We start from the raw sequence: 22,903 nt of genomic DNA on the forward strand, positions 1-22,903 counted from the left end.
ACAAGGCCCCCCCATTACCGATTTAGGGGGCAGGTATCACTTTTCTTTCACTCTAAGGCTACATTCACATTGGTATTAGAGTCTGTCCAGTGAAGAATCCCTCTAAAACTGGTGATAGAATAAGTCCTGTAAACCTGCAGTTTTTTTGGTGATGTCAGAAAGAAAAAAAAAAGAAAAAAATAAAAATAAAAACGGACACCCCTTATAGTCAATGGGGTTTGTCAGGATCCGTTGTTATGGGTCATTATAATTTTCGCCTTTGTTTAATCCATCCTTAGGATGCCTTCACATCTTAGGAACATAAGTGGGAATTTTTTTCAAATTTTTTTTTTTTTTTTTTAAATGTGCCATTCTAACCATGATCTACATTCGCTACAATAGAGACGGGAAAGCTGTTCCCTTGAGGTCTTAAGAAAATCAACTGCTGCCAACAGTGGTCAGAACCGGTACTGCAAAATCATTTAAATCGCAAGAACATAAAAACTTCTCAAAATAGGACAAATCTACAATTTACAAAAATATAGCTTAAAAAATTATATAGTACCGAGGAACCAGAATTCATAATAGATGACACATTAACTTCATGGCTACGTTCCACCATCACCGTTATCAGGCAGTTGTATAAGTCAGGTGTCGATCATAAAGACAGAGTAAGGCCAGTTGCAAATGACCATGTACTGCCGGCCTGCTGTGAATTAAAGGCACGGGGGACAAGCGGATGGCCCCTGTATGCCGCCCCTTGCACTAGCCGAGCCTCTGCGTCCCCTTTTATTAAAAGAATAGGAGACATGGAGGGAAGGGCTGTAAAACAGGACCTGTTCTATATTCTCCGGTCTAGACTGTCGGCCCGCACACGTGGATTCACGGTCATGCATAGAAATGAATAGGTAACTGATCACAGCCACGGTCGTTTGCAAGGGGCCTAAGTATGAAGAACAGATGGTGCTTCTATTTTTTCCCGATTCTGGCTTCAAAAACGACATTATCCACATACCGACGCCCACTGACTATATACGTCCAGGCGGCTGACCGGTCACTCTGCAAGGACACACCTGTACGTCGTTGCGTGGTTAAGCAGGTGCACCAGATCGTGCAGCTACAGGAGCGAGGAGCCAGCTGCTAGAGCAGCCAGAGAGAAGGTCAGGACAATTTATTACTGTCCCTGCCTTCCCAATCGTTGCAAAAAATGGCTGACCTTATGAGGACACAATGTGTAAATGAGTAAAAAAAATTATATAAAAAAAATTTAAGCAGAAAATTGTGCTATTACAAAATTTTTTTTTAAAAAAAAAAAAGCTAGGAGAAATGACAAAAATAAAACCCTACCTTTCACCACAAAAGGCACAAATCATTGGTATAACCCAAAAAAACGCATGTATGGAGAAAAAAAAAAAAAAAAAGTCTGAACTGGACAAAAGTGGTTAAAAACCTGAAAGTGTAGACTTGGCCTAAAGGAGGCGTTAAAAAGCATGCAGCAAAATAAACTAAGCGTCAATGTATTAACAAAAAAAGTTCCCTGTGGCCGACGACCAACTAAATCTGAACATGAACATGCAAAGCTTTTGTGACAGCTGTGTAAAACTTCTCAGCCAACTATTCACATTATAGCCATTATAGGGAAATATGGTGACACGATGCACAAATACAGAACAGAATTAACAAGACTGGTGTCTGGACCTGAATAATATTTCTTAAAAGGGATGGTTTAGGATTTAGCTGAAAACAGCGCCACTCCAGTATGCAGGTTGTGTGTGGTATTGCAGCTCAATTACTTGAACGAAGCTAGTATTATTGGTACATAAAGATATATATATCTATATCTTGTGCCCAGTCTCCGTACATACCTGTGATATTAGGTGGTTTGGAGCTTGCTGGTGGGGAGGGGGTAGTGGCGGAGGTGGAGGAGGGGGCGCTGGGGCAGGCACTTGGGTCCTAACTGGTTGTTGAGTCACAGGAGGATTATACACAACTGGAGTGCCATCTGGGTTTATAAATGGCTGACCTGCGGAAACATAAGAGTCAACGCTGTGATTTCCTCTCCATCGTAAACAGGAAGTCATTGATACGGTGCAAGAAACTTAATCCCCTACCGAAATAAAAAACAAGGATCAGATCTAGTATAAGTTTTTCTAGGCCAAGGCTACATTCACACTAAGGTTTGCTTTCTGATCTCTATTGACACGGCCGTATATTTTATTGAGGCCCATTAATAAACATAAAGGGGGGGGGGGGGTCTCAAATCCATAACAGAAACCCCTTTAATATCCAGATCTATTGGGCGACCCTGCTCGCTGGAGACAGAGGCAGCCAAGTAACGAGACAAGTGACTTAAAGAGATTTTCAGGGACTTATTGAGGATGACCCATTCTTATGAAAGGTCATTGATATGGGATTAGTGGGTGTCTGATATCTGGGACCCCACCAAAGAAGAAGCCATAGCGTTCAAGTGAGTGCTGCGACCCCTTCACCGAAGACTGAGCAGAGTGCCATATATATCATAGGGGCCTCGTTCGGTTTTGCAGCTCAGCTCGGATACAGATGAATGAGACTGATCTGCTGCTGTACCATGTAATGGATAAACGTGATGTCCTCTGACTGCAGGAAAATATACTGAGGACAGGTCAACAATAGGAAAGGTTTCGAACACAATCCCTTTAACTCACATTTTGAAACGTCACCAATTGCCTCGGTCTAATTTACTACTGGTGGGTCTGAGATTTGCCAAAGTTAAATCTTGACAAAAATTAATGGGCACAACATGTTAGAGAAATGGACCTTGTTGGACCTAAACCACCAGAATATCTGTAAACCAAGCCTAATATTCTGCACCACGGTACTGACCCAGAGATCCGTCTTGGTCTATGGTTGATCTCTGCTCCGCAGCAATGTTGATCTCAAGCACAGTAGACATTGCTGGTGGTTCTGGCAGGACATTGCCTTTAAAGCAAACTTCCAATTATATTACAAAGGTTCATATAGTGGTTTTATATCTTATTAAACAGCATGGTGGCTCAGTGGTTAGCACCGCAGCCTTGCAGCGCTGGAGTCCTGGGTTCAAGTCCTGCCAAGGACAACATCTGCAAGGAGCTTGTATGTTCTCCCCGTGTTTGCGTGGGTTTCCTCCCACACTCCATAGACATACTGATAGGGACTGTAGATTGTGAGCCCTATATGGGACAGTGACTGTCAATGTCTGTAAAGTGCTGCAGAATATGATGGCGCTATATAAGTAAGCATAATAAATAAAGAATAATAAATAGGTTGCCTTCACCACTTATCAGGCGGAGTTACATAGAAGTCTATGGAGAGGGGAGGATAAAGGAGGAGGCTGCTTGAAAAGAAACACCAATAGCTGCAGCTGTTACACTGAAGAGGGCGCTCTTCTAACACTGCTATATATCAAGATAAGACTCTACCACTGCACAAAATGAGGCAGTAAATTGGCCAATAGCGACCACTTGCTTTTCTGCAGCATTAAAGGGATAATACAGGACTGTGATATTGAGAACTGCGGTCTCTTCACTATTTACCACCCGCAGCACCACACATATGCTGGCTGTGCTTGGTATTACAGTTTAGCACCAATTATTGGAGTTGCAGTCTGGCCGTGTGACCAATGGACATGATGTCTCTGGCCTTGAAAGTAGAGCTCAATAACAGTCCCGCAATACCCCTTTAATTATTGGGGAACAGTCAGGAGGGCCCCAAACACGGCCAACCTTTATACTATGTGTATGGCCCGTTTAAGCTATGCCAAGAATATAGGAGATGAAAGTAAAAAAAGAGGTGACCCCTGAGAATTCTTTACAGTAAATATGGTTGCATATTCTAGTGAGATTGGTGCAACATGATGAATCTTGCATGGTTTTATCCCATAAGGATTGCATCTGCCTTAACATCAGGCCGTTATAGGATCTAGAATGCAAAACAGTTATACATCTAAAAAAAAAACAAAAAAACCATGAAATCTAAAATTCTAATTTAAAGGGATTCTACCACTAAAACATCTTTTTTTGTGGATAAGACGTCGGAATAGCCTTTAGAAAGGCTATTCGTCTCTTACCTTTAGATGTGATCGCTGCCGCGCCGTTCCTTAGAAATACCATTTTTTACCAGTATGCAAATTAGCTATCTTGCAGCGATGGGGGCGGGCCCCAGCACTGAAAATGAGATGGGGGCGTCCCCACTGCTGCTCGAGAACACGATCCTGCGACACCTCTATCTTCGGTTGGATCCTCCCCTTCTTTCGTCGTCTTCCTCCTGCCTCACCTCCGACGCCTGCGCAGTTGGCTCTGCCAGTGAGACACCAGCAGAGCAGAGTGCGCATGCCGGCCAGCGGACATTTTTGGGAGGCCGCTCCTGCATTGAACTTCAAGAGCAAGAGTGGCCTCCCAAAAATCGCCGCTGGCCGACATGCGCAGTTGGCTTTACTAGAGTCTCACTGGCAGAGGCGTTAGAGGTGACGCAGGAGGAAGACGACAGAGAAGGGGAGGATCCAGCCGAAGATAGAGGTGTCGCAGGATCGTGTTCTTGAGCAGCAGTGGGGACGACCCCATCGCATTTTCATTGCTGGGGCCCACCCCCATCGCTGCGAGAGAACTAATTTACATACCGGTAAAAACCGGTATTTCTAAGGAATGGCGCGGCGGAGATCACATCTAAAGGTAAGAGACGAATAGCCTTTCTAAAGGCTATTCAGATGTCTTATCCACAAAAAAAGAGGTTTTATGGTAGAATCCCTTTAAACTGGAATATTCCCAACCCCAAAACATTATGCAATAAAATCTAGAACCCAAAACATTCTGAATTTAGAATTCCCTTCACAAAAAATGCATTCTAGAACCCAATAATTTTATTTTTATTATTATTATTATTTTTTTTTAACGTTCGCCTCCCCCCAAAAACTTAACACAACCTAGAACTCGATTTAAATTGTAAAACCTAAAACCACTTGAGCAAGGCTCTGTGCACATTGCTGCCCCTCAGATATACAGAGTGGTATTCACCAAGTACAAACCTGTTTGTGGGTTGATCAGAATGCTGCCGGGTGGAATGCCAGTGGCTTCCAAGGGAAGCAAAAAGAAGCTAGTGCTAGATGGAGCCACTTGCCCACTTAAGCCACCATCAAAGGAAAGAGTATTACTAGTGCTGACAGGTGGATAGACGGCGGCTGAGTCGTGGGAAGGCTGGCTTACAGCGGGTACTGGAAGAGGCTGCTGGGAGAGAGACAGAGAACCTCTGGACGACCCTACACTACTAGAAGACTCTGAACCTATGGGAAAGGAGCAATGGAAGAAAACAAAAAAAAAAAATTCTGTATTTTTACCTAAAAGATCAAAAATACAACATGCACATTGATCGATGCAAAAATGTTAACCCCTCAGCTGCCACACAGCAGAAGCGGAGGCTCATGCTTAGGACAACCAAGGGAGGCGGGAAGTAGCTAGACCACATCAAGCAAAGCATGCAAGTAGCAAAGGGTTAAAGGTGGATCCCCCTCCTCAGATGCAAAAGCTAGTCAGAAACAAGCAATACCTAATAACTAATGTGCCTATCCCCCAAGTCCCAGGGAAATCAGGATCAGACAGGCTGATAGGCACCCTGACCATATATCCTGTGGGGAGGTGATAATGTCAGGGCTCTACGGCATCTACACCTCTGAGTCGTGACCAAAGATCTCCGTGTCCCCCGCAGACTTCTGCAGTATTGTAAGTGGATGGAGTTGCAATGTGATCCTGAGGGTGCTGAAAGTGCAACTTCTAAAAAATAAAATTTAATCCAATCGATGTTTTTGCAACCAGAAGTTGAAGCACCCTTGGGGGTCACAAAGCGACTCTATTCACTTACTTTAGTGAAGGAGTCGCAACGCGACACGGCAAACTTTGGCTCTAGCCTAAGTGTCAATCTTGGGACGAGCCCTTTAAATGATCCATCTGCCGCTGCCACTAGGGGGCGACTTAGATACTTACTGCACCGGGTATTATGGAGTTTAAGCTCCCCCTAGTCTAAGTCTAAGGGTCTAAGCTCCCCCTAGTCATGGGTGCAGGCAGCACGAATTTCATTCCTGTCTATGCTGCGGTTTTGGAGCAATGTGTCAGGAAAACAAAGCTTCAAAAACTATAAAGATCACCAGAAAACGTCCCACCAATGTTGTACAACGGTAGCCAATATTGAACTGGTGACGTGACGACCCTGTCAGGGCGGACTGTATTATATTTAGCCACATATTGGGGCACTCAGAGGGCAAAAGGTCCCCTTTAACCACTGATAGAGAAACATTGCAAGCAGGTGCACCATGCAAAGTTAAGCCATTCTGCACAGCGACAGCACTGCAAGCCATCCCTATGTAGAACCATGACTGAGCTTGGCCAGGTTAGCTGCTTATATGGCTCTGTGCCCTACGTCCATCTGCAACCCTGTATGACAAGACGAGGTTCAATGCAGGAGAAACTCCCATCACCTCAGATCAAAGGCTTAAGGCATGTTACCCATGTGTATTCCTGCAGCCATGCACAGATTACTGTCCCCAGCATATTAGTGTGTCTATTGTAACAGGACTTAAAAACAGGAACTGGAAAGATGCAAAGACTTTTAATAAACCAACAGAGAATTAAGAATGTGTATGAGAAGTATGTGCCCCCTTAGTCCTGTATATACTGTAATGATATGGTTACTCTAAGAGAGGAATGCAATGAACATTTATCTGGGTGGTCATCTTGTAATACTACAAGTCGTCTGTAGGGGTCAATGTGACGGGGAATGCCTGGTGGTCCGCATCTTCTTTATTCCACATGATCTGTTTGCGAGGGGGCTCACAACCTCTTACAATAAAGCTACCGTGGTGATCTGCTGATCTCTATGGCAGCTCCGACCTGCATGGGGTGGTCTTTGGGATGAAAGGGGAGAGCACATCCTTTAGGGAATGGAAGCGTCGTAGACTAATCTGCCGGCTTGCAGACATTTTCTTAATGAGCTGTAAAATCTTGATCTTAAAGGGGTCTTCCAATTAAAATATGGTAAGGCATTCATAGATGGGATTAATCCATTTAACAGGTGAAGTCTCTTGGCTTGGAGGTGTAGAGGAAACCTTTAAAGAGAACCTTTCACCACCTTGAACAAGTCCTTTATAACATTTAATAGCTGCACCGATTCCGGCACAATTTTGTCTCTAGCCCCCACTGTTCCTGAGCAACCAATGCTATTAGTCTTGGTGCCCAATATGCTATTTAGACTAAGTACTGTCAAATGGCAACGTCAGGCAGGAGCAGACAAGGGGTGCGAGTCTGCAATCAGAGACAGAGTCAGTTCTCAGTTCTGACTCACGCCCCCTGACATTGCAGAGCTTACACACTATCAGGCACCGTGTTGCTCAGGAATGGTGGGGTCTACAAAGAAAATTCCAACTGTGCTGTAATCAGGTGATAAGAACTTGAACTGATTGAGGCAATGAAAAGTCCTCCTTGCACGTTGCAGAAATGCAGCTTCTTTTGTTGCAGATTTTGCAGAGGGCTACAGAGGGAATGGGAAATATATAGGAAGTTGTTATACTTCTCCCTTCTGCTCAGTCCAGTCCTTGGCTCAAATAATCGCAACAAAATCTGCAACAAAAAAAATCTGCATTTCTGCAACGTGGGGCCTCAGCCTAACGGGTTTGGTTGAGGCACAAACTAACTATGGAAGTAAGGAGAGGTGGAAAATTTTAAAAAAGCGAAGACACCTGTACCCGATTGCTTTGTTGTCCTGCACTGGTGTCCATGCGGTCTCATGCTTGCCTACCTGCACCCCATGTGACTGCTGAGACTGATCAGTGACATCAGCAGGTACTGGAGAGGATCCAGTGATGCCACACATGTTACCAGCGACCAATGAGGCCACCTACTGGTCTCAGCGCTTATGTGGGTTGCAGGACTTCTAGCAACAAGTTACCATGCAAGACTTGAAACAGACACTGGCGGCAGGAGAGTATATGTTTTTTATTTTATATCTCCCCCAGTCTCCTTACAGGTCGTCAAATTCCTAGTCAACCCCTTTAAGTCCTCTACCTACTGTAGGCGATAGAGACCCTAATAAACCGCCCCTCCCCTCCCAAAGTCATGATATTTTCTGGTTGGTATTCTCTTTCTCATGGGTTGGTTTATTAAAAGGGTTTTTATAAGACTAGAAAAAGGTCAGAATTTCTTTTTCGGGAAGAAGACTTAGCCTAGATTTTGGACTTAGCCTAGATTTTGGACTGTGTTGGGTATTGCATCACGTTACCAAGGCTGAGCTGCAATACCAAACCAAACCTATACAACAAAGTGATGCTGTTACTGGGGAAGTGGTGACAATTCCATATCTGATTATGGATTGGAGTCATGAGCTTGGTTTGCCAAGAATGTTGCTTTTCCTGCACGAGGTGCGCTATCCAACCAATGACATGTGAAGTAGTCAGCGCTGTAGCGTACCAAGGTTATTCTCAAGGGCGAATCGTAACTAGGTAATGACTAACGCTTCCAGAGATGACGGAACCAGTTGCCTACATGCATGCTGTGGTCACAAGGTCTGTCCGCCATCTTTGGCTTCCTGTATGCCCATCTAAAGCTCAAAGCTACAACAACAAAAAAACTACTTAAAACCTGCAACAAATGTTGGCATGTTGGACACAAGCACACAAAAAACTCAAGCATAGAAAAAACAAACAAAAAAACAAAACCAATGAGAAAATGCCTTGGCAGCCGCTTCTCTGGTGCACACCGGTGATACCTGTTTTGGAAAGCCTGCCTGTGCTTTTGTTGCTTCCAGAGCTATCCCCTCGTGTCAAAACCGAAATCCCACTGAAGCTGCTAGCTTTGGTGACAGCGGGCTTCAGGTTTCGGATGGAGCTGTCGGAGTCCGTACTGCTCCACGGGCGAGGCTCATTATACTTGACATCATTCTCAGTACTGCTGAAGAGGCTGTTTCCTGATCTACCTGAAGCGTCTTTATTGATCCTGAAAATTTATACAACTGGACTGTAAAGATATATGGAAAAAAGAAATCGCAAGGAAAAAGAAAAGCGGAATACACACACATGCAGACGGAGAGGGGGGAGGGCGAAATACCTAAATATCTGGCGCCTTTGCTGGGTAAGATTACACTCTTCCTCTTGAATTCTGTGGGTATTGTAACAGGACAGTTAATGGGGTGCAGGCAATGTATCTTCGTAGACACACAGGGAAGCAGAGTCTTACCTTTTATCCGTGAGGAAATTCTCCTGAGAACACAGGGACTGATGGAGAGAGAAGGAAAAGGAGATTGTTGAGTATTAACACAGATTTTCAGCCCAGACAACAATTTGTAACAGAAGAGCCAAATAAGATGGATGTTTTTCCCAGTTTATCTCCAGGGACCACAAAGGATTCAAGAGGTTACAATCCAATCTGAACACTGCGACAATTTAGTAATGATAAAATGGATCATATAGTGCAGAGAGAACTGTGCATAGGTGATGTACATGATGGTGAGAACTGTGCAGCTGTTCATAGGAGCGCTGTATTATCAAAGAAATGTGCAGCAGCTCATAGCTGCACTATATGATCAAGGAGAGAACTCTGCAGCAGTTCATAGGTGCACTGCATTATCAAGGAGAACTGTGCAGGAGTTCATAGGCGCACTGCATTATCAAGGAGAACTGTGCAGGAGTTCATAGGCGCACTGCATTATCAAGGAGAACTGTGCAGGAGTTCATAGGTGCACTACATTATCAAAAAGAGAACTGTGCAGCTGTCCACAGCTACAATGTATTATTAAAGAGTAAACTGTGCAGCAGTCCAAAGCTACATTGTATTTATGGAAGAGAGGACTGTACAACTGACAAAGCCAAATACCAACTATGTGTCTTCTACCCTAGAACACCAAGGAAGTAGGAATTACACTAGATTAGTCTGGAATCTTACACTAGCCCTGCATCTATTCTTATACCATCAAGAAGAACCACCATAACGGTCAACACTAAAAGGGTTTTCCAGGCCCCAGGGAGGCCACAGGATAGGTCATCCATAGCAGATTGGTAGGGGTACAACACCAAGATCCTGCACAGATCAGCTATGCTCCTACTCTGGTAATAGGCACCCATTACCTAAATAAGAGCTGAGCTGCTTCCGGCCAAATCCACTGCAGTATCTCCCAGCATTCAAATCAGCTGATCAGCGCAGAGTGGGATGTCAGACCCCCGCTGATCAGAGACAAATGACCTATCCTGTGGAAAGGTCATCAGTATAAAAGAAAAAAACAAAAAAAAAAAAAAACACCCTGGGGTTGGAAATTCACTTTAACCCTTCACCTCCGTAGCCACCAGAGCTGTGGACCTGAACCCCTCCACCACATTAGACCACCAGGGAATCAAACATTAACCCCTACATTAATCTAGACCACCACACTTGATAACATTAACCCCAAACTATCCCAGAACACCAGAGCTGACAATACTGACCCTTTCATCACGCTAAACTACTAGAGCTGACATGAATCCCTCCACCACAAGAGACCACCAGGGAATCAGATATTAACCATTCCACTACCTTAGCTGATAATACTAACCCCTTTCCTATCATAGCACACCAAGGACGGCTTAACCAGTCGCGTTTTCTGTGGTCTTAGATGCAAGAAAACCCAGTAGAACATAAAATGCTACACCCTGTACTGAAATATGGAGCGTGCACGTGCACCCTTGAGAGGCCGATGAAGCATAGATACGTGACAAACACGAAAGACAAAACCTCGACATAAAACATTCTACCTACCTCTTGCGCAAATATCCGCTCTCTAGCCCTCTGGTATTCCTCTTCCCGTTCTTCGATGGACTTGCTTCTCCTGTCATCCTTTAACCTCATCCTCATCTGTGGAGAGAAAGGGATTAGCTGCAGGATTGGCGCATAAGCCGGTGGTATCTGTCATGTACGGAATCCACGGCGGCGGCGCCCACCTGATTATCGTCCTTGTCCAGGCTGGAGTTATCCCTTTTGAGAATGTACCGCTTCTGGAAGTCCATGCTCTTCTCGTCCTTGATATGTTCTTCAAATTTCTGATCAGGGCTGAAAGGACATTTAGGAGGTCTATTAACATTCATGGTAAGATGGCGGTATTAATCTGGAGATGGGGGAAGTTACTAAGAATTTATAGCAGCGGGCACCTTAAACACAGAGCAAGAAACACAAGCGTGTGCCTGACACATGAACATTTCAAGCCTTCCATTAACAATTTAATTTCTCGGAGCAGGCAGCGAACATGGCACGCAATAAACACATGTCACCTCTTATTACGCAAATAATTTGACAGCATTGAAGCCTTTCTATGCAGCTAGGTGGAGAGTGAGCCTCCCGTAATGAAAGAGCAGGCTTATCACTAGGGTAGGTATGCAGATTTAGAGTTTGGGATTTGCCATTATATCACTTTAAGGGTATAGTCACAGGCGACATTCTGCTGTAAACTCTAGCTCGCTGACATTTGGAAGTTGTAAGGGTCAAAACGGAAGGGACTCCAAGACTAGGCAACATAATCATATAAAAGGAACCTCCAACGTCTTTGACTCCTTTAATAGGTGGCGCTTTACCGATTCTGGCGCAGTTGGAATTTTTTCTGTAGCCCCCACCGTTCCCGAGCAATCAGTGCTGTTAGTTGTAGCAAAATGATGCTCTTTGCAGTCAGGTGGGCGGTCCCTATCTTGTGGCTCCTATCCAGGACCGCCCATTTGACAGTAGAGAGCATAACTGTGCTGTAACTAACAACACTGTTTGCAGTGGGAACGGTTTGGGCTAGAGAAAAAATTCCAACTACGTTGGAAAGAGTTGAGTGGTACCTGTAGAATAATGTGAAGAACTGGGAGTTGGTTGAGGCGAAAAAAAGGTCCACTCTAAGGGTATATTCACTGCAACGTTTGCATTGCATACATTTTTGTCAATGCAAAACTCCATTGAGTGCCTCTGAATGGGGTTGTCACTGCCTGGATTTCTGCAAGCCCCATGCAGATGCGCTGGGTAGTTGCAGAAATCTATGACTAGACACACAAAAGGTTATGTCCGCCATTTTCTATTGCGCCAATACGTTTAATATATAAAAAGGAAGCCTTCATTAAAAATCTGATTTGTGCCTATAGCTCCAATTCAGGCCCGGTACGTCTCCATGATTACAGACAAAACCTGTAGTTGTACTCCCACCTGCCCAAATGTTGGGGTCATATAGAAGAGAATATGACTGCAGGATGACACTACGTTATACTTGTATACAAGTGGTATCATTCGTGGTATGGCGGTATAAGTTTTACAGCCGGATCCTACGAGCCCTACTACCAAGTAGACCAGCGGCTTCCAACTACAATCACCAGTCTAAAGCCATTGACTGCTGAGAGTTGTAGTCTTGCGACTTCTGGAAGGAGACAGATTTCGGTATATACAGGGTAACCACCTATAGCCGTCACCAGAAATGGGAGAAGAGCCGTTTGAAGCCTCTCTCAGGTCACTGCAGTTGACCCCTAGATACACAGTAGAATGGTACGGCCTAAACATGGCGTCAGTTACCAAGACTACCACGGTTGCCCCTATGAAGGTGAAATGAAACATGGCTGCCAATCTGTAGGGGATGCTTTAGAAAGTCAAAACACACAGAGGAGACACAGGAAGAAGACGTATGAGCCGCTTCAGGATGGACACCGTATACACGGCGCTCCTTATACTACTAACTGAATATGGACACCGTATACACGGCGCTCCTTATACTACTAACTGAATATGGACACCGTATACACGGCGCTCCTTATACTACTAACGGAATATGGACACCGTATACACGGCGCTCCTTATACTACTAACAGAATATGGACACCGTATACACGGCGCTCCTTATACTACTAACAGAATATGGACACCGTATACACGGCGCTCCTTATACTACTAACAGAATATGGACACCGTATACACGGCGCTCCTTATACTACTAACAGAATATGGACACCGTATACACGGCGCTCCTTATACTACTAACTGAATATGGACACCGTATACACGGCGCTCCTTATACTACTAACTGAATATGGACACCGTATACACGGCGCTCCTTATACTACTAACTGAATATGGACACCGTATACACGGCGCTCCTTATACTACTAACAGAATATGGACACCGTATACACGGCGCTCCTTATACTACTAACTGAATATGGACACCGTATACACGGCGCTCCTTATACTACTAACTGAATATGGACACCGTATACACGGCGCTCCTTATACTACTAACTGAATATGGACACCGTATACACGGCGCTCCTTATACTACTAACAGAATATGGACACCGTATACACGGCGCTCCTTTTACTACTAACGGAATATGGACACCGTATACACGGCGCTCCTTATACTACTAACTGAATATGGACACCGTATACACGGCGCTCCTTATACTACTAACAGAATATGGACACCGTATACACGGCGCTCCTTATACTACTAACGGAATATGGACACCGTATACACGGCGCTCCTTATACTACTAACGGAATATGGACACCGTATACACGGCGCTCCTTATACTACTAACTGAATATGGACACCGTATACACGGCGCTCCTTATACTACTAACTGAATATAGACACCGTATACACGGCGCTCCTCATACTACTAACGGAATATGGACACCGTATACACGGCACTCCTTATACTACTAACTGAATATGGACACCGTATACACGGCGCTCCTTATACTACTAACAGAATATGGACACCGTATACACGGCGCTCCTCATACTACTAACTGAATATGGACACCGTATACACGGCGCTCCTTATACTACTAACTGAATATAGACACCGTATACACGGCGCTCCTTATACTACTAACAGAATATGGACACCGTATACACGGCACTCCTTATACTACTAACGGAATATGGACACCGTATACACGGCGCTCCTTATACTACTAACTGAATATGGACACCGTATACACGGCGCTCCTTATACTACTAACTGAATATAGACACCGTATACACGGCGCTCCTTATACTACTAACGGAATATGGACACCGTATACACGGCGCTCCTTATACTACTAACGGAATATGGACACCGTATACACGGCGCTCCTTATACTACTAACGGAATATGGACACCGTATACACGGCGCTCCTTATACTACTAACTGAATATCAAGGTCACATGACATGGGCGAGGGTCACATGACTGACGCCATGTTTGGGCTGGGTTATACATATAGACAGCATTGGTATAATAAAGGTGTAATAACATGTATTTAGTAGGCCCGGGCACCCAACATTTAGGCCGAACAGTCTATAGGAATTGGGAAAGACGCCAATTTCCTTTCAATGGGTCCTTGCATTTAGTCACCATACATACATTACTGCATAAGGGGACATATGAGCAGGTCTGAGTCCACCATATTAGAGTGTTATCCGGGACTAGGACTTGAGTGCAGCGACCTCTTTCATACATACCAAGCACAGCACCATACATAGTACAGTGGCTGTGCTTGGTATTGCAGCTCAGCCCCATTCATTCGAACGGGACTGAGAAGCGCATGGCCTTGCAGCCAATGGACATGATGTTATGGGCCTGAGAAGAGAAAGTGGAGCTTAATATCACAGTTCCAGATAATCAAATTTATATCCATATACTACAGAGCAGTCACGACATTTCTGGCTTCAAAGACGTCCAGCGGACTATCGGTGTGTGGTTGAAGATTATTAAAATGAGCATTTTCCCTATTTTCTGTGCACGATGCTGAGACTCCCCGTGACCTACGACATAGCTGCACTTTTATAACACTCACATTCTTGTATTGCTCGTTTTGTTCACGATGACAGATTTGCCGCTTTGGTCCACGTTGTGATCAAGGCCAAAGTAAGCAGCGACTCTGTGCAGGAGCATCCTGTGATACGAGGTCATCGGGGGGAATTTCTTACGCTGAATTCTGCAAATAAGCAGAAGAGACATCACAAACGCGTCCGTACAGACGTCTACAAAGACCGAAACTTCAGCAACGAAAACTAATAAGACTGAAGGTTTTATAATCTAATCAGCTCTGTAACATTGTAGCAAAATAATTATACAGTGTAACTATCAGATGTATATACATGCAACAAGCAGGGAAACAGTCAGCTAAGAAGGGAGACAGTCAGGGAAAGAGGAAGCGAGACAGTCAGGGTGGGACGGAGAGAGTTCAGAAACCTTTCCAAAGATCTCTTTACATCCAGGCCTATAACATGACAAGGAGACATTGTAGGGCTTCTTTACAGTAAGAGCAGTGATACTACACAACCCCCTGCCACAGGATGCGGTGATACAAATGCAGAGGACCCTCAAAGTCTCCTTGAAAAGTAAAACTAATCACCATTTATGGAAACTAGTATTTTGGCACGGGGCGGCAATCTGATGAATTTATTTCTATTGCAATATTTGGAGTTGGGAAGGTTTTCCCTCGAAGGTGACGTTCACATCCGCAGTGGAGTAGTCACAGTGTGTCAAAAAAAATAAAATAAAATAAATTAATTTTAAAAAATCACCCAACGAAAAAAAATGCAGGTCCGATTTTCATTTGGCAATTTCAGTTTTAAATCGATATGCGATCTATCCCATTATAATTAAAGGGTCTGTAGGGCTCCGTATATATCCGCTGTTGTCCTCTGAGGGACCAGAACAACGGGACAACCAACGCAAGTGTCAATCGAGCGTCGTATAGGGCAATTGAAGAACAAATAGACACCTTTCATACACAGGGTTAAACATACTACAGGTGACAAGCGTCTCATTACTGGGGGTCCCATCAAACAGGATTCCAGGTCCCCATGCTTGACGTCAGCCAAGGACGCTATACATGCCACCACGTATGGGACAGACTAGGAAAGCCGAGCGCTGTTCACACACAAAAGCCTCTACTTACTCATTGGTAGAAATAAAATCTAATATGTCCTGTTCCAATTTGAGCAGCATCATTCTGTCCCTAAAAGACAAAAAAGAACAATGTGATTTATGGGCGAAAGATAATAAAGGAGGAAACTTCTATTATTTCTTGCCTTCCTGCTAATAGTCCTCAGAGCGTCTCCCTTACAGTGACGGCACGGCCACCATGACGCCTCCTAATCCTCCGCTCGCTTTCTCCGTCTCTAATTCAATCCTAATCACCATTTAAATTAATATTAATTAGTTTGGTTAATGGCAGAGCAAGAACATCAATTATGAAAGGCATTCGCGAGGCCGCTGCCTGCGCTGATCAGACGGCCAAGTCCCTGCCCCCTGCTTCTGTGCTTCTGACACGAGCCTGCAGATCACCAGCAGGATGGAACGCTGCTGACAGGATGATGCGGGGGTGCACAACCCAGGTCCATATTATGCACCCATATGGTAATAGCATGCAGGCAGCAAGCGAGGCACTAAGCCGGGGTCTGTTACCACATTCATCCTGATACTGGATCTCTAGAGAAAGCCTCATTCTATTCACTGTATGCAGACTCAGATCTGCTGCTGGATCTACGCAGGACGCTTGGTTCTGTACCAGGTATCGCTACTAAGCCTTTCACCTAGCATGAACCTGTTACGCCATCTGTATACTAGGCTTGGTTACTTACTGGAGTCCACAGCAGACATAGTTCTTGTAGGATATTTCCATACAAATGTAGTAAGCTTGGTGCCGGTACTATACCTGGGCAGGGACTTGGGTCTTGGTGCTGCATTTATGCCACAAGCTTGGATGAGTTACTGTATCTAGGTTCCGTTATTTTATCTATGCGGTTACTTTGGTGCTGGTATTGTATCCACGCATTAAACTCAGCGCTGTTACGCCATATACGTAAAAAGCTCATAGGTGTCACTGAAGCAAACTTGGACCTCTTATGTTCACAGGGCAGAATCTGCCCCCAAATCAGTGTCTAATTCCACCAGGATTCTATTCAATGGAAGACGGATCAGAACAGGACGCAGAAAAAACTTAAGCGTCCTGCTCAATCCTGCCACAGACTCCGCAGGTTGAGACATCCCACAGATTAGGTCCATTCACCTGTTATTGTATGAATGTACTAACTTTGGTTCTGGTACCTCATGTATTTAGTAAGCTTGGTTCTGGTACCGTATCTATGCAATAACGCAAAGCCCTGACACCATATCTACATAGTCATTGCTCAGTTCGGTTACCCGATATACAGTCCTATGAAAAAGTTTGGGCACCCCTATTAATCTTAATCATTTTTTGTTCTAAATATTTTGGTGTTTGCAACAGCCATTTCAGTTTGATATATCTAATAACTGATGGACACAGTAATATTTCAGGATTGAAATGAGGTTTATTGTACTAACAGAAAATGTGCAATATGCATTAAACCAAAATTTGACTGGTGCAAAAGTATGGGCACCTCAACAGAAAAGTGACATTAATATTTAGTAGATCCTCCTTTTGCAAAGATAACAGCCTCTAGTCGCTTCCTGTAGCTTTTAATCAGTTCCTGGATCCTGGATGAAGGTATTTTGGACCATTCCTCTTTACAAAACAATTCAAGTTCAGTTAAATTAGATGGTCGCCGAGCATGGACAGCCCGCTTCAGATCATCCCACAGATGTTCAATGATATTCAGGTCTGGGGACTGGGATGGCCATTCCAGAACATTGTAATTGTTCCTCTGCATGAATGCCTGAGTCGATTTGGAGCGGTGTTTTGGATCATTGTCTTGCTGAAATATCCATCCCCGGCGTAACTTCAACTTCGTCACTGATTCTTGAACATTATTCTGAAGAATCTGCTGATACTGAGTGGAATCCATGCGACTCAACTTTAACAAGATTCCCGATGCCGGCATTGGCCACACAGCCCCAAAGCATGATGGAACCTCCACCAAATTTTACAGTGGGTAGCAAGTGTTTTTCTTGGAATGCTGTTTTTTTGGACGCCATGCATAATGCCTTTTTGTATGACCAAACAACTCAATCTTTGTTTCATCAGTCCACAGGAACTTCTTCCAAAATGAAGCTGGCTTGTCCAAATGTGCTTCTGCATACCTCAGGCGACTCTGTTTGTGGTGTGCTTGCAGAAACGGCTTCTTTCTCATCACTCTCCCATACAGCTTCTCCTTGTGCAAAGTGCGCTGTATTGCTGACTGATGCACAGTGACACCATCTGCAGCAAGATGATGCTGCAGCTCTTTGGAGGTGGTCTGTGGATTGTCCTTCACTGTTCTCACCATTCTTCTTCTCTGCCTTTCTGATATTTTTCTTGGCCTGCCACTTCTGGGCTTAACAAGAACTGTCCCTGTGGTCTTCCATTTCCTTACTATGTTCCTCACAGTGGAAACTGACAGGTTAAATCTCTGAGACAACTTTTTGTATCCTTCCGCTGAACAACTATGTTGGACAATCTTTGTTTTCAGATCATTTGAGAGTTGTTTTGAGTAGCCCATGATGCCACTCTTCAGAGGAGATTCAAATAGGAGAACAACTTGGAATTGGCCACCTTAAATACCTTTTCTTATGATTGGATACACCTGGCTATGAAATTCAAAGCTCAGTGAGGTTACAAAACCAATTTTGTGCTTCAGTAAGTCAGTAAAAAGTAGTTAGGAGTATTCAAATCAATAAAATGATAAGGGTGCCCATACTTTTGCACCAGTCAAATTTTGGTTTAATGCATATTGCACATTTTCTGTTAGTACAATAAACCTCATTTCAATCCTGAAATATTACTGTGTCCATCAGTTATTAGATATATCAAACTGAAATGGCTGCTGCAAACACCAAAATATTTAGAACTAAAAATGATTAAGATTAATAGGGGTGCCCAAACTTTTTCATAGGACTGTACATGATAAGCTTGCTTCTGGTTCATCTATACAGAAACTTTGGTGCTGGTACCATATCTATGCTTGGCCCTCTGATCATATCTGTGCACTAAGCTGGGATTTTGTAAAGTTTCTACGGGGCTGGAATCTGTTCCGGTGTCCATGTAGTAAACTTAGTTGCGTTTCCACATCTATAAGTAGATCTTTTATTGCATCTATATAATAACCTTGGATATTACCGTATTTCCTGTAGTGATCTCATCTTTGTACTACACTTACTTTATTACCGTATTTGCACGCCTAATGAATCCAAATAACCCGAACATTATATACACACCCCCATGAGGCCCCCACCACAAGTCAGGATTATATAAGTATTCTCCAATGACACGCCCGTGGCTTGCTGCACCTACCTCATGTACCCCCTTTTCACTTCTTAGATCCGTTTTCCCCCTACCAATCACAATCTGCTTTTAGTAGGTGGTAGTTGCAGAATTACCGTATGTAGTCCCAATGTGCATTATTGCACCCCCTCCCCCCAAATATAGGAGCCCCCCCTGATATCCTCTGCTACAATCTCTCAAAACGATATGTAAGACTGTTCATTCAGCGTTCTGTATCTGGGTGGTGCGACAGGGAGACAATAGCGGCAGCGACAGGCTGAGCGAGCACAGCAGGTGCCGAATTGTAGCAGTAACAAAGGATTAAGACATCTCGCTCTTAAGAGCGCTGGAAATAGAAGGCATCGCATTGATGTCTGGAATGCCGCACTTTGGGGTTTAGACTGCTCTTACATGGGCGAGGGACCACATATGGTGAGAAATCCTGATCGCCATTGACTGTATATAGTTATTTTAGGAACAAAATCCCACGTAGCTCCTAACATGAGAAGGAAAGCTGGGTGACCGGTAGTATGAATACAGCTTTCTTAGGGGTTGCCTCCCAGCTTTCCCAAGCTTAAAAGGCATAGTTTGTGGTTATCCGGAAACAGTGCCACTTAGGTTTATGGACAGTGTCAGGTACTGCAGCTCCACCTTAGTCACTTAACGTCCGTCACAGTTCATGGAAACTTTACAAAGTTATCTGACAATTCCTACACAAATTGTATTTCTAACTATACTGGTTGTCACCCAACTTTACCTCTAGATAATCTAACCTAAACAGTAGAATACGTATCAGTATGGCAGAAAGGAACAATGCAAGGTTTGTGGGAAAGCTGGGTGGCAACGGCAAAGCGTGGTGTGCAAAGAGCCTAACTAGACATTGAGGTCTGGTTAAGTCGGGCAACAACCCCTATGTGAGCTTAAGGATACATGCACGTGATCCAACCTACGTGGAACGGGCGCACATAACCCGGATGACGGGCAGGGACCCCTAGCAGCCATGCCATACGGATGGCCACCCAGCTTTCCCACATATTTCCAAAAGTCTGCCCTTTTTTCAAATGCAAAAAATCCAACAAGTATTTGCGATTCTCTGATGAATTCGCCACAATTTGCAATTTTTCTTTTTAACATTAAATATAGTCATTTTTAGTCTCCTCCCCAGTGTCACGTCATCCATCCGGTGGCGTGAACCTAGCCTAAGAAACCTACAGCGCAAATTGACAACGTGAAGGACAGCGACAATTTACGGACTTGTACAATTTGCAGAATGTGTTTTCTGGTTGGAGGGGCGGTTCATATTGTCGGAAAAAAAATAAAATATTGTTCAGCCACCGCAAATCAGATTCTATCCAATCTAAGCCGAAGGGGACAAAAATAAAAAATGACATTGGGCGCTCCTGGCAAACTTTCATCTCGGAGTCTATAAATCAGGAACGGTTAATAATGTCCCTGAAATTCAGCCGCGTTCCCGAGCATTCGGCGGCTAATCTCTGATAATATAAGCAGCCGATTCCACCACGAGCAGATGGGAGAGGAGAAAAGCGGAGGCTTTATCGACGCTTCTTTAAATACCAAGAGCCAACAGTTTGGTTGCTGAGCAACAATAATTGAGAGATAAATATCTGGAAGAAACCGGGATTCTTAAAGACGCAAAAATATGTTCTAAATAAATAAATAGGGGGGGGGGGGATAAATTAGAAAAATTACAGATTGTAAGAAAGCAAATCTGTGGTCCGATGGGGTTAATATATATATATATATATATATATATATATATATATATGACCATAGGTTATAGGATAGGAGACAACATTGTCACCAACAGAGTCGCAATCGGAGGTGGGAGGGAGCGAGAAAATTTTTTTGAGAGGACCACAAGATACATGTAGAAAAGTTTCAGGAGCTTCCAAAAAACTGGAGATGTAACAACAAGGATCATCGAGAAAGGATTCTTGTAAATGGGCATCTCAATGAAAAAAAAATCCAAACAGGCTTCAAATTTTATAAGTGGTACCCACTTAACCAATCGATGACTGAAACCGGTCACTGGTTGAGCAAGATCTTCCAACACCTGACCAGTTGATTTGGCTTCCGGAAGCCATATAGACCAGGGGTAGGGAACGTACGGCACTCCAGCTGTTGCAAAACTACAACTCCCAGCATGCACACTGGCTCTGCTGTTCTTGGAACTCCCATGGAAGTGAATGGAGCATGCTGGGAGTTGTAGTTTCACAGCAGCTGGAGAGCCAAAGGTTCCCTACCCCTGATATAGAAGGTATACGGATGGAAGTAGCTCTGCCCCTATGGAAAGGAAGGGAAGCAGAGCTGCAATTCCCTGGCAACACTGCTACAGTGTACGGAGCTGGAAGCTGTATACAGTGTACAGAACTGTATGTTTCCAATAGGATACTTTATGTACAGCTTCTTGCAATCTGATCAGCGCAGAGCCCTGGTGTAAGACGTCCTACCAGTTCAATATCCTATATCTTAATGGATTGCTCACCAATATCCATTACTCATCAATCTTGGACAACCCCTTTAAGTATTTGAAAGAACAATATAATTTCCAGGACTAGCTAGATGGGGTGCAAAGGGTGCAGCACCAAGTGACCCCTAGGGATGACCAAAGTCACACAAAGTGAGCAAATGACATAGCAGATGCTAAAAATTTAGCATTGGGACCCAATAGCTAGTTACATCTCTGCTGCATAGATTTTTCAGATCAGGCAATATTCTAAATTCTGATACTTTTTCTATTTGCACAAAGTGATGCATTGTAGGATCTGATGACAGATACACAGTTAGCGGTAAGGTCTCGTCTGACAACAGGTGGGGGTCCAATTTGTTTCTAAGGGCACAAGTGGAATTTTCGTACAGCCATGAAGATGAATCCCCTTATCCCTAGCTACCTTGGTTCCCCTTAGGTATTGAAAGAGTCTTCTCAACCAGAGAGATCACCACTGGAGACCGGTGGCCTTCAAAACCTCCTACCAGAGGGCACTTGCAGATATCCCCGTGCGAACATCCATTACATACCTACATCAAGGTTAATTTCTATGCACCATTTTATTCTAGATGATCTTTAACCGTCCTTCTTACTGCAAGTTCCCTTGGGTTTTGTGGAACATCTCAATGACAAGCCGGCCAGATTCACCTTGCAAAAACCTTGCTTCATTACAACGACTACAGCAAAAGATGCAAAGCCCAATAGACAAAATACGGCAATAGACAAAGTTTTATGTAGAGATGAAGAAAGCCTTCACAGGAGACGCCTATCCTCAAACTTCCCCCATAAGCAGATGTTTCCTGCCGCTTCATGATGACTCGCGGTAATATTAGTGTCACAAGCTCAGGATTTTTAAATGAGTTTAGATGGCAGAAGTAATAAAGCGCAGTCCGGGAGACAGGGAAGGTTATTCCGCGTGTCACTTGTAGAAACTATTTATTTCCCTAAAGAGATTTGGTTCAATATTTATTCAATTTATAAAAGTGCAGAAGTCGCCGGCGTCTTAAGACTGTCAGATATCCCCGGCAATAAAACGGGATCAAATTCACCTACCTGGGGTTACTCTTCAGAGTGTTCACCAAAAACTCATGGAGGTCTATGCCGGTGGAATCTGTGTATTCTTGACTGGAATCTGCAAGAAGAAAGAGGAATTATGGAAGAGACCCAACACCGAGGTCAAGACTTTCAGCACATAGAAGTCTCGTCGGATGACTTG

The 22,903-nt window shown here is 44.0% G+C and overlaps 1 protein-coding gene across 10 annotated transcripts in view; it reads right to left on the reverse strand.

The window, feature by feature from the left end:
- The window catches only part of R3HDM1 (R3H domain containing 1), a 75,983-nt gene that overhangs the window by 11,315 nt on the left and 41,765 nt on the right, over positions 1-22,903 (reverse strand). For 9 of the 10 annotated variants that reach the window (XR_012717356.1, XM_075284551.1, XM_075284550.1 and 6 more), the window contains 10 exons: positions 22,741-22,819; positions 15,915-15,974; positions 14,805-14,945; positions 10,943-11,051; positions 10,761-10,856; positions 9,210-9,247; positions 9,081-9,131; positions 8,743-8,969; positions 5,018-5,272; positions 1,845-2,002 (listed from right to left, as the gene is read on the reverse strand). Coding sequence is in view for 9 of the 10 variants with exons in the window: in XM_075284551.1 (XP_075140652.1) it covers positions 1,845-2,002; positions 5,018-5,272; positions 8,743-8,969; positions 9,081-9,131; positions 9,210-9,247; positions 10,761-10,856; positions 10,943-11,051; positions 14,805-14,945; positions 15,915-15,974; positions 22,741-22,819 (1,214 nt within the window). In the remaining variant the exon portion in view is untranslated. The remainder of the gene's footprint in view (positions 1-1,844; positions 2,003-5,017; positions 5,273-8,742; positions 8,970-9,080; positions 9,132-9,209; positions 9,248-10,760; positions 10,857-10,942; positions 11,052-14,804; positions 14,946-15,914; positions 15,975-22,740; positions 22,820-22,903) is intronic. The other variant, XM_075284549.1, reaches the window with a different exon arrangement.

Source organism: Leptodactylus fuscus, chromosome 8 (genome assembly GCF_031893055.1).
Source record: "Leptodactylus fuscus isolate aLepFus1 chromosome 8, aLepFus1.hap2, whole genome shotgun sequence".
Taxonomy (NCBI): domain Eukaryota; kingdom Metazoa; phylum Chordata; class Amphibia; order Anura; family Leptodactylidae; genus Leptodactylus; species Leptodactylus fuscus.